Source organism: Myotis davidii, unplaced genomic scaffold, assembly GCF_000327345.1.
Source record: "Myotis davidii unplaced genomic scaffold, ASM32734v1 scaffold991, whole genome shotgun sequence".
Lineage (NCBI taxonomy): Eukaryota > Metazoa > Chordata > Mammalia > Chiroptera > Vespertilionidae > Myotis > Myotis davidii.
Window position 1 is genome coordinate 306,114 of NW_006283137.1, and position 11,932 is coordinate 318,045.

At 62.9% G+C, this 11,932-nt stretch overlaps 1 protein-coding gene across 1 annotated transcript; it reads right to left on the bottom strand.

Annotated features, from left to right (window-relative positions):
* Window positions 1-139: 139 nt before the first annotated feature.
* CYTH1 (cytohesin 1) lies at window positions 140-11,356 on the bottom strand. The gene is made up of 10 exons (XM_015562673.1): window positions 11,263-11,356; window positions 10,931-11,049; window positions 10,277-10,357; window positions 9,224-9,327; window positions 8,547-8,716; window positions 8,126-8,237; window positions 3,601-3,677; window positions 2,600-2,671; window positions 1,961-2,115; window positions 140-245 (listed from the first exon to the last, which is right to left on the bottom strand). Exons 1-10 carry the CDS (start codon window positions 11,320-11,322, stop codon window positions 140-142), a joined length of 1,056 nt encoding a protein of 351 aa, XP_015418159.1. The 5' UTR covers window positions 11,323-11,356.
* Between the last annotated feature and the right edge of the window lie 576 nt (window positions 11,357-11,932).

Sequence of the window (11,932 nt, forward strand, 5' to 3'; positions counted from 1 at the left end):
GCTGTGATGCCTCCCAGCACCGGTATCAGCAGAGCCACGAGGCCTCCTGGCCCCTGGAGCAGTGTGACAGGGGGCAGCGTCCAAACCTCCTGATCACCCTGTGGCTCCGTGTGGGAGAGGGGGCGGAGCCACAACCTCCCTATCCGCCCTGCTCTGTTCGTGACAGGGTGTGTCTCTTGGTTGAGGACACTTTCTTCTTCCGCGCGGCCAGCATCTCGTAGAAGGGGTCCCTGCTGATGGCAGCCCTGGAACAGAAAGGGGCGGAGAGGCTGAGGGAGGGCGAGGACTCCTGTGCCCGCGCCCTGCCTGTTCAGGGCCCGCAGCGGCCGAGCCTGTTCAGGGCCCGCTGTGTCCGCACGACAGCGAAGGGACACGTGGTGCAGGCGATGAGCCAGCGGGGTGCTCCCAGGGCCGGACGGGGCGCGTTCTCTCAGCGGTGCTCTAACTTGGGCAGACAAGCGTGTGGCTCAGTCCCATGATGGCAGCTGGCGTCCGCCAGGGCAGTGACGCTGCGACCCAGCCAGCCCAGCGGCACCTGGTGCTTTCACAGGGCGGCCAGGTCAGCCCCGCGTCTATTTAAATGTGTTTATTGGTTTTGGAGAGGAAGGGAGAGAGAGAGAGAGGCATCAATGATGAGAGAATCGTCAATCAGCTGCCTCCGGCACACCCCGCACTGGGGATTGAGCCAGTGACCGGGCTTGTGTCCTGACCAGGGATGGAACCATGACCTGGTTCCTAGGTCAATGCTCAACCACTGAGCCACTCTGGCCGGGCCCAGGTCACTCTGAGTGCCTGCACTACTGGCTCCATAACCCGGGCCCGGCACTGGGCCCAGCACCGGAGGGGCTGCACGAGTGCCTGCCGAGCCGCCCTCCTGTTCCTCATTTTCCAGGCCGAGCCGGTCGTGCTCGGAAGGGCTGAACCTGAACTCGCTTCTCCAGAGAAGCGGCGGCCATGTGCCGACTGCTCTGGGGCAGCTCCCAGCCCTGGGCCCGCCGGCTCTGCCCTGACCGGTAAGTGCCAGCTCCTGCAAGCAGGGCGTTCACCAGCGACGCTGTGTCGTGAGCCATGTCCCCAGACCTCCTTGGGGATGCCAGAACGGGCAGTGCCTGCAGCGTGTCCTGAGGGGACCTCCAAGGTTAGAGGGGTGTTGTTTGCTCACAACTGGCTGGCCCGCATGGCGCTGGCTTTAGTGGAGATGCCGCCAAAAGGGCAAAGACTACAGAGCAGCAGACCTCCGGGCAGGCGGCCTCGCGGACAACGCCCCTCCCACGGGACCCGGCAAGGACTTCGGGCCTCCTCGGGCCTCGAGTCAGTGTGGCCTCCCTCGTCTCCGGGGGAGTCAGAGGCCGTCACAGGGAGACGCACAGGGAGCACTTGGGGCACAGGTGACGGACGAGGTGCGGGAGGGGAGAGCGAGGCGAGGCTGTGCCCGGAGAGAAGCAGCAGCTTGCATGGGGGCACGGCAGCGCCCCAACAGGCTTCACAGGCAGAACGGGAGCAAGCCTGTCCTGTGATCACCTCCCCTGCCGGCAGGAATGTGAGTGGGCCTCCCCCCACCCCCCGCCCACCCCGGGCCCGCAGCTCTGTCTGCACTTGCGCAGGAGCCTGGGCACCCCGCCCCCCCAGCTACGGGGCTTCAGGCCAACAGTTTTTCCTCGATGGGCCTCAGTTTCCTCATCTGTAAATGGGACTCAGAAATGACAAAACACAACAACCCCTATCACCAGAGCTGCCACCGTGAACACGAGACCTGCTGCCGAAGACCTGAGAAGACCAGCCCCGAGAAGGGCTCCTGGCCCCGCCCGCCCACGGCCTGCTCCCCGAGGGCTGGGAGGTCGCCTGGGAAAGCCAGGTCCGAGTGCTGTGACCCAGGAAAGTGACCCGCGGTCCCCGTCGCACTCCCAGGGCTTCAGAGCCAGGAGCACGCGGGCGGGAAGTGGGCGGGCGCGGGCGCTACCTGATGCGTCTGATCCACTCCTCCTTCTCCTCGGGCGTCGGGGCGGAGATGCGGTACACGGTGTGGTTGCCCTCCACCACGCGCCCGTCCGCCTCCGTCTTGCAGGCCTTGATGACCTGGTCCTTACTGTCCGGGATGTACAGCTCGAAACAGTTCTGCAACCAGAGCGGTCGTCTAAGCGATGCTGGGCAGGCAGCAATGACCTCGCCCCGAGCCTCCACGCAGGCCCACAACAGGCCGCGCGTGCTCCTGGGGCAGCGAGGGGCCGGCGTGGATGCTGAGACTGCAGGCTGTGTCTAACCAGGCCCCTGGGCAGACCCCCCAGACAAGCAGCTCTACGGGCGCCTGGACGAAGGCGGAGCCAGCAGCAAGGCTACGACGACGTCCGAGGCCCACCTCTCCCGCCAGGCCGCCGACCGAGTGCTGCTGCCCCTGGGGAGGGATGACCCACCCGTGGATGGTGAGTGAGTGACGCTCAGCAGGTGGAAGAACCAAGAAGCTACTGAGGCCTCGGCTTTGGCCTGAACACTGATCCAAGGCACGCAGTCTCCTCCGCTGCGTCTTTACGTGCCCTCGGCACTATCTTTCTCTGTGAAGAGCTGCACCACGCCTCCCCCCACGCTCACCGCAAGTACTCACTGGCTTCTTGGAGTCTTCCACCTCCCGGATGCTCAGGTTCTCCAGTGGGATGATCCCCCGGGGCTCCTTGTCCTGCGGGGGTTGGGAGCTTAGCCTCGGTGGGCGACACCCGGCTCCACACACCCCCGTGGGCCTTCTCCCACCTTCTCCTGCCTCAGCTGGGCCCACATCGATGCTCACTCAAGAACAGGGTCAGAAATCCCATGGGCGCCGTCTCAGCACCCCACCCGAGTCCCCATCACCAGAGGCCCCAGCAAAGAGCACGCTCAGGGCTCCAACAGATCCCGCAGGAGCCGTGGCTGGCCCTCAGCGGGAAGAGGCGGCGCTTTACACGGAACACGCGTGCCTCTGCCTGCCCTGCTCGTCGTTCAGGCCTCAGTGCTGGAGTCCGAGGGGCCCAGTGCCAGGGCTAGAGCTGTCCCAGGGCATTATCCGCTCATCACCGCCTCTCCTCAAACAGAGCGCGCCTCGTGACAACTCACCCAGGACCCACACGGGCACCTCAAGTCCCGCCCAGGACACAGCAACCTTGTTGCCCCCTCTCTGGCCCTCCTGCTGGGAGGAGCTGGTGATCCCACAAGTACCTACATACAGCCAGACAGCCAGACCGGTGACACACAGCCAGCCAGACAGCTCCACACAGACAGCCAGACAGGTGACACACAGCCAGACAGGTGACACACAGACAGCCAGATAGCTCCACACAGACAGATGACACACAGACAGACAGCTCCACACAGACAGACAGATAACACACAGCCAGACAGACAGGTGACACACAGCCAGACAGCCAGACAGGTGACACAGACAGACAGCCAGACAGGTGACACACAGACAGCCAGACAGCTCCACACAGACAGACACACAGACAAATGACACACAGACAGACAGCCAGACAGCTCCACACAGACAGACAGCTGACACACAGACAGACAGGTGACAGCCGGACAGACAGACAGCTGACAGCCTGGCCCCAGGCGCAGGTGCCAGCAGCAGCTCACCGTCGTGTACTCAAAGTAGTACAGGCAGTTGTCGGTCAGGATGAACCAGCGGCGTTTCCAGGTCTTTACCCGACCACCTGAGAACAAGAAGAGACGCGTGTGGGACGGGAGGCGCCGGGCAGGGCGGCCCGCAGCACGCAGCCCCCTCCGGGCGAGGAGGAAGCGAGGGCAGGGCCCGGGGGACACGGAGACCATGGCAAGGCTGACATCGGTGACAAGACAGGGCCAGACAGAAGCACCTTTCACGAGCGCAAGTGTGTGGCACGAGCACAGCAAGCAAGCGAGGCGGCGCCCGAGACGAGGCCAGGACAGCGATGAGGATGAGCACGGGGGGGGGCGGGGAGCCGGGATGCGAGGGCACGCCGCGCAGGTCTGACTGGGGCTGGGAGCTTCTCTCACACAAAACGAGGGGAGAGGGCCAGCCCGTCCGCGATCAGCCCCGCGTGGAGCTGCTGCATCAGTGGGGAGGGACGGGGAGGAGGACATCATCCCGTCTCCAGGGAACCAGCTCTCCTGGACATGGGACCACACCTTCCTGGGGCCACGAACCCACTAGCTCCCGCCTCCGGACCAGTGTCCTCACCGGGGACACCCAGAGTCCTGTCTCGGGGGACTCCCGGCAGCAGGGCGTGCTCACAGGAGACTTGCAGCAACAAGCAGACGGCCTCCTGAGCACCGAGTGCAGCTGCGAGCTGGGGGGGTGCCCTTGTCCTCAGCTAGAAACACGCAAGTGGCCCGACATCCTGGGGAGGTGGCCGGGAGACTGGCCTGGCTGCGTGGACAAGCCCTCCTGCCTCGGTCACGACCATCCTTTTCCCTCCACGTGACGTAAGTGGAGGGAAAGCTCGCTGCGCGTGAGCCTACACCATGACCCAGAGGCCTCAGTGCCGACACGCGTGGCTCTCTAAGTGCGCGTCCTGTGGGCGGCACAGGCTCTGTCCGCCAGCACGTCACTACGGAGAGCAGAGCATTGCTTCCCCGATCTGCACAGAGGCGAGGGCTTCCGTGTGCAGCCAGTGTGCCCTGCTCTCTCCTCCCTCCTTGCAGAGAGACGGGGGTTTGGGGGGAGCGTTTCCCACCACAAGGAGGTGCCTGCGGGTGAAGAAAGCCTGCAGCATAGGTCCCTGTGCAGGGTGGGCTCTGTGTGGGGCCTGAGCTCCTCCAGGAAGGAAGCGGGGAGGAGGGGGAGGGCTGACCATTGGCACCAAGGTCTGAATGGCACAGCCTTGGCCAGGGGCGGGATTGGCCACCCGCCCTGAGCGGGGCCGGGCAGGCTGGCCCCTCCCCACAGCGGTGCGGGTACGTGAGCGCAGGCCTCTGGTCCCGAAGGCGAGGGTGAGGGGCGTGGATGGAGATGTGACATGCACGTGGGAATGGGAAGGCTGGGCAGACCGAAGGCGTGAGGAAGGGAAGACACGGATTTCCTTAGAACTGGAGCCATTTGGATGTAAAAAGGACCCCTGCCCATCTTGGGGTCCGAGAACTCAGCTCTTCTGCCTCTTGGGCCTCCATCCCCACACAGGGCTCAGCACCCAGGACACCTGGCCCCTCGCTGCTGACCATGCACTTCCCTCGCGGGACCCCCGGGACTTGGGGCTCAGGAGGCCATGGGAGGTCAATGCCAGGGGGAGGGGGAGTCTAGTAGCAAAAGCAAAGCTGGGCGCCCTCCCCGATGGAAAGGCTGGCGGTTCCCTGAGCCCCTGCGGCGTCACAGACTGCCCGGCAGCTCCACTGCGTCCCGGGGGGACACTGCGTGGGAAGAGCAGAGTGGGACAAGCAGACAGGTCAGTGCGCACCTAGGACAGTCCCTGTGGAACTCACAGGGCCACACCGCTCAGTCCCGCCCGAGGGGAGGCAGAGGCAGAGGCAGCTGCCAGTCCCCAACGCTATCATACGTCACTGCTCGGTGGCTCTTTCTCTGGGCGGCTCTGCCACGTCGAGCTGAGCCGACGCCTGAGGAGCTCCTTGCCTGGGAGAAGCACGTTCCCCAAACCATCACGTGCAGAGGGACCCCGACAACTAACTAAGGCCGATCTGGGGTGTTTAATGACGACTCATTGAAAAAAAGGAGGGAGAAAAACAAGACAAAAAACAGAGCCAAGCCCGGCCGGCGGGGTTCAGTGGCTGAGAGTCGACCTATGAACTAGGAGGTCACCAGCTCGATCCCCAGTCAGGGCACAGGCCCGGGTTGCGGGCTGGATCACCAGTGCGGAGCGTGCAGGAGGCAGCTCACCAGTGATTCTCTCTCATCGTTGATGTTGCTATCTCTCTCTCCTCTCCCTTCCTCTCTCTGAAATCAATACGTACATATTTTAAAAAATATTTTAATAATAAAAATATAAAACAGAGCCAAGGTTGGAATGCCCTCCCCGACACCTAGGACTTGAGCAAAGGGGCGTCCGGGCATCCTGGTTCTGTCTCCGTTCAGTCGCCCTGGGCATTGTCCTGCGTTTAGGAACCACATCCCCCAGGTGCCTCTGGCACGGCGGACGGAGCCCGGCTCTGGGCGTCGGACGCCCCTCTCCACTGTGGGGGTGACTTTCTCAGCAAGGGCGCTGGATCCCACCACACAGCCCTGCGTGGCCAAGGAGGAGCCGGGGTCCCCTGGCTTCTCGCACTGCCGCCCGCAGGGCAGCGACTGCCCCTGGCGCCTCCCTGCCTGGCCACCGGGGCCACTCCTCAACGGGACCGGACCTGCCCAGTTCCCCAGGGACTGTACGAGAAGTTAGAAGCGGCATTAACACTACCACCAGCAACTGAAACAGGCCACCGAGTAACAAAGCCAGAGGCTGCAGCAGTCACAGCGCCGGGCGGAGCGCGAGCAGGGCGGGGGGTTACATACCTCCTGGAGTTGGGGGCAAGGAAAAGGAGCCAAAACCACGGAAACATACAAACGAGGGAGAAAAGAAAATTAAAACAAAGAAATCAAATCCACCTCCTAGTGCAACGTATTAGTCATTCACGACTGCTGGGGGAGGGGCGCGGGGCTGGGGCAAACATGGCCCCCGGCGTGCTGCTGCCAGGCCACGCCCCATGGGAAAAGGGGATCCCAGGCATTGCCGAAACCTGCCCCCGCGGGCCCCCAATCAGCTCATGAAGCGGCCACAGACCGGGGTCCAGCACTCCCAGCAGAGTGAGGAGACGGGGGAGTGGACTTCCCTCAGCGGTGGCACTGTTTCGTGTGTGTGAGAACGCACACGCAGACCCACGCATGCTCGTGTGCGTGTGTACACAGAGTGCACGCTCTGTGGCGATACGGACACACACCACGCCGGGCAGCGGTGAGGCCCCGAGGACGGGGTGGTGGGGCTTTGGGAAAGGAATGCAGTGACCCACACGGGAGACCACGCTTCAACTCTTCTTTTTAAAAACCATGGGGAGTCTCGGGCATCTGCGTGTCCTGGTACCGGCACCGAGGCGACCCGTGCTGATCTGATCTCGGCCTCGCCGGCCACGCTACCTCCCTGCCCCGCATCAGCGCTGACACAAACCTTGCTGGAGGGACGTACGTGCAGATGCGCGTGCCGTTCCCTTCCCAGCGGCTCCCTTTACACCCGAGCCACATGGCGCGGAGGGTGCAGAGCGGCGTGGCTGCCTCTGTGGTTGGTAAGTGAGAGCCTGAACCTCAAGGACCCACTGGCTAGAGGTGGAGGGGGCGCTGGCTGAGTGAGGAGCCCAGGACTCCCGCAGCTTCAAGAGCGCACAGGCGAGTCATTGGCACAAACACGGGCTGGGCTTTCAGAGGAAATGGAGGCCCTGCCGCTGTCCCGCCAGCCAGCGCTCCCACGTGGGTCAGCAGCGGCTGAGCGACTTTGACTTCCCGCCTCCCGGGCAGATGCAATGGGGAGCAGGACCCGCTCCCGACGCCCTGACAGTGTGGGGCCCGGGCTCGCCAAGGCCGAGGCAGAACAGAGCACTCTCAGCGGCCAAACCCTGGCCTCGCCCCTCAGGCTCCTCTGAGCTCTGGACGGTTGATGGAAGCCCCTCCCTTCTCCCTCCTGGTCCCTCAGCCCCTTCCCGGCCACGTCTCGGCCATCGAGCTCATGGGCGCCCCAGGGAGGAGGAGGAACTTGTTTTCTGCATGGAGGGCATTAGCGTGGCTGGGTTGGGTGTGCTGCGGGGTGCACACAGCCGGGCCGAGGTTCGCCATGCACACGCCCGTGAGCCAGATGCAGAGCATGATGATGCTGGGGGTGCGGGGTGCACGTGTGTGATGGGAAGTAGAGATGGACGCAGCTGGCCACCGCCAGTGAGCGAGAGGGGGCGGGAAAGAGGAAGGACCGGGTGCGTGGGGTGCAAATGCACGCGGCTGTTTCATGGAGAGGGAAGTCCCCCCGCACTCTGGTGTCCCCTGGGGCACTGACTGGCTTCCATTTCCTTCTGGAGGTGGGTTTCGTGGTAACAGTGTGGATGCCTCCCGAAGGCCCGCCACAGCGCCTCCGTGAGCACCCGTGTTCCCACGCTCGTGCACGCATGTGCGCGCGCCCTCACAGGGCCGAGTCCGGGCTGAGTGGAGGGGCCTCACCGAGCTTCAGGAGCCAGCCCTCGCGGTCCGGGTTGAAGAAGGTGTGAGTGAGGTCGTTCCCGTCGTCCTCCGGGATTTTGAAGGGCTCGTTTTTGATGCTCTCGTAGAGGTTCTGGGAGAGACAGCACCGCTTGCCTCTGGTTCTACAAACACTGCCCCCCTCCTCGTGCCTCACCCCCAGCAGCACCCTGCACCCGGAGGCCACACGCCTCTGGGCAACAAGAACAGAAGAAACAGCTCCTGCCTCGGGCGACTCCGGAGACAAAAAAGGACGAGTCTCAGGCCAGCCCGGGAGGAGAGAAAGCAGCGTGTGCCAGCTTCCCGTCCATAAACCACCGTCCTGGCCCCTGGCTGGGCCTCCCACGGCTCCTCAGGAACACGCACCACTCAGCGCGAGGACACGCCCCCGACGCGCACTCACCCGGAGCAGCTCCTCGGGCAGGTCCCCGCCGTCGTTGATGCCGCGGTTCATGGCGATGAACCTCTCCACTGTGGGCTTGTCTTTGACGTTGGGGTTGTGCAGGCTGGTGTTCAGCATGATGATGGCGAACGAGAGGACATAGCACGTGTCTAGAGAGAAGCGGAGAGGCGCTCAGAAGTGCCCACGAGGAGCAGGGCACGCGGTGGCGTTGAGGCCGGGACACGGTGGTGCCTGGCACTGGGTACTGGGCAGCTGGGCCGCCCCGGGAGAGCCAGGCGACAGACAGTGTCCAGGACTCAAAGGGGCCCCCTTTCTCAGACCGTAATGGACAGCACCCCGCAGAGCACTGGGAGAGCCACACCCCGCGAGAGAGAATCCGTTACGATCTCCCCCGCTTGGCGGGCGCCTACGCATTTACTCCCGTCTACATGGCCCTCCAGCGGGAACACGTGCACAGTGTCCTCACTGAGCCACGCTGTGACTAAACTCAATTAAAACAGGCACGCAGTTTGAGTCCCGATCTCATTAGCATTTTCCTATGTCAATTAAGAACTTTTACAACATGATTTTGAAGTGACATAACTGAGAGGCCACGATTTACATGCCTCCTCCCTGTGGCTGGGTTTCTGGGGGGTTTGCTACTTTTTCCTGCTGCGAACGCCCCCGCACCGACGTGCTCAGGCAGGCGCCCGCCCCCCCTGCAAAGCGCTGGGCGAACGCCTCCATCATCCGGTCGATCTTCTGAGCCTCTCCCGGCAGCCGGAAGCTCCACAGGAACTGCCTGCGAGAGGGAGACGCTGTCACGGGCGGGCACCTTCACTTCCCCGGGACCTTCCTCCCGAGGCCCAGGGACACGCGCGGGGCGAGGCTCCCGACGGTGACTCGGCTCGGGCACCAATGCGCCGTTGCACATCACTGCGTCCCGGGCACAGGCGCGGTGCCGAGAAGCAGTGACCAGCACTTCCCAAAGAAAAGAGCGGCTGTCCTAAGAACCACACACGGACTGACACACGGCCAGTGCTCTCGTAGGTGAGTCCGGCTTCCGGAGCATGGGGTCGGGGTGGGGTGGAGCGGTGCAGGCCAGACTCTCCCGCCCCTCACGGTGGCCCCTTTGAGCCAAGACCCATGGCCACAGGCTGACCTGTCCGCTCAGAGACAGCACAGGAAGCGAGGTACACAGACCCCACGCAGGCAGAACACCCGCGGTAATTTCTCAGAGCACAAACGAACGGGTTCAGGAAAAATGAAAGTTTACTTTTCTCTTTCTAAAATGAGGGGCACAGGTACCTACTTCCTATCCCAGGGCTAAATTAAAGTGTTTTCTAAACTAAAAATTGGGAAAGACTTCAAATTTTAAGTACACGTCAATCTCCAGGAAGAATATTAACTGAAGAACCTGAGGGAAGGTTTTGCAAAGTTTGCCCTCAGAACACAACGTGGTTCCCTCACTTCCACCATCATCCCAGTCACTGCCCGCAGAGGGCATCTCTTAGGGCACTTCTGGGTTCCCACAAGCCCAGCACTGCCATTTCCCCACAGGGCCACCCGGGGGCAGTGCCATTTCCCCACAGGGCCACCCGGGGGCAGTGCTATTTCCCCACAGGGCCACCCGGGGGCAGTGCCATTTCCCCACAGGGCCACCCGGAGGCAGTGCCATTTCCCCACAGGGCCACCCGGGAGGCGGAGCTGAGACCTGGCCCCACTTCCAGGCATCGCCTGCCTGCACTCACCGCAGCGCTTGGACCAGGTTCAGGTCGGTGAACTCGTGTAAGCCCACAAACACGTGGAGGACCTGGATGTTAAACGCGTCTCTATCAAGAAAAACAAGACATGGGGTGGGAGGAGGGGGGTGGGGAAAGCAGGTGTCAGACCCTGGAGTCCAAGGGCATCCCATCCCCACCCCCAGCCCGGCAATTTCCTTGTCCCCGAGTTCTGCCTCCTGTGAGCTCAGGAGCAGCAATGGGCCAGGGAGGAGGCACCGTCTCCTCTGCCTCTGTGAGCGGGCGAGGCACCCTCACACCAGCTGCTGCCCCCAGGGCCACGCCCCTCAGCTCATGAGGATGCTGCTGCTTCAGGGCAAACTGCCATCAAGAACCCAGCATTCTCAGCCAGCCAGTGTGGCTCAGTGGTTGAGAGTCGACCCATGAACCAAGAGGTCACTGGTTCGATTCCAGGTCAGGGCACAGGCCCGTTGCGGGCTCCATCCCCAGTGTGGGGTGTGCAGGAGGCAGCCGATGGACATCTCGCTCATTGACGTTTCTCTCTCCCCCTCTCCCTTCCTCTCTCTCTAAAATCAATAATAAACAACCTGTGAAAAGAGAAGCCAGCATCCTGAGGCTTTCCGTGTGACTCGGCCTCCAGCTCCCGCCGCGCCCTGGCCTCACCTCTCCCCCAGGTAGTCGCCGATGGCCGTCTTGTTGAGCCCCTCGCCTTTGTACAGGAACTGGGCGATGTCCTCACAGGTGTTCTTCAGCAGCTCGTTCTCTATCAAGAACTGGATCCCCTAAAAACGCAACGAAGATGCGGTGACGCGCACCCCGGAAACATCTAGACAGGAAGCCAGGCACGGGACGAGGGGTATGGTGCCCCGGACACAGGGGCGTGTATGATAAACACGCCGCTCACAGCGCCGGGCCACCTCGTGGGCTGAGCCCGCACAGCGGGTGAGGGGAACCAGCACCTGAATGCCCGGGGCCCCCGCGTCCTTCGCTCTTACCTTTTTAGGGTCCATGTTAAATTTTTTCCTGCCCATGGCCACCTGTTTGTTCCTCTGCATGTTTTTCCTGTAAAACAACCCCAGCAGCCATGTCAGTGCTGGCACCGGGAGGGTCTGGAAGACCAACGTGACTCCCAGGCACGCGTGGTGATGCGGGCTCTGAGGGGTCTGCCGTCCACCCGGGAGGCCCGCCCCGACCGGGCCTGCGCGTGCTCCTTCCCTCGGGGCTGTTTCCCATAGTGTCTGACTTTATTAACCTCTTCTTCCCACGCCACACACTACCCCAGGCTAGAGTCCCGAGACAGCCAGCAGTTTGCTAAGTTGTGCAACTCCTACCAGCCAGTCTTCACACGTTCGTCCCGCAGGAAGCGGAAGTCACCCCCAGCTGTTCGTCCCTTCTCCTGCCGGTAGACACTGAACTATTTCCATTTGGGCTAGCTATATGATTTATATGAAAGCCAGCCCCCGGAACGCCGTCACAACCGGAACGACTGGTCGCTATGATGTCCACTGCGGTCAGCCAACTGGCCAGATCAGGCCCCTCCTCCCATCATCCCCCCTACCCCAATAGGGGGCAGGGCCGGTCAACCGCCTGCAGCCCCTATCCCATTAGGGGGCAGGGCCGGCTAGCCAACCTCCTGCAACCCCTTCTCACACCAGCCCCACCCCA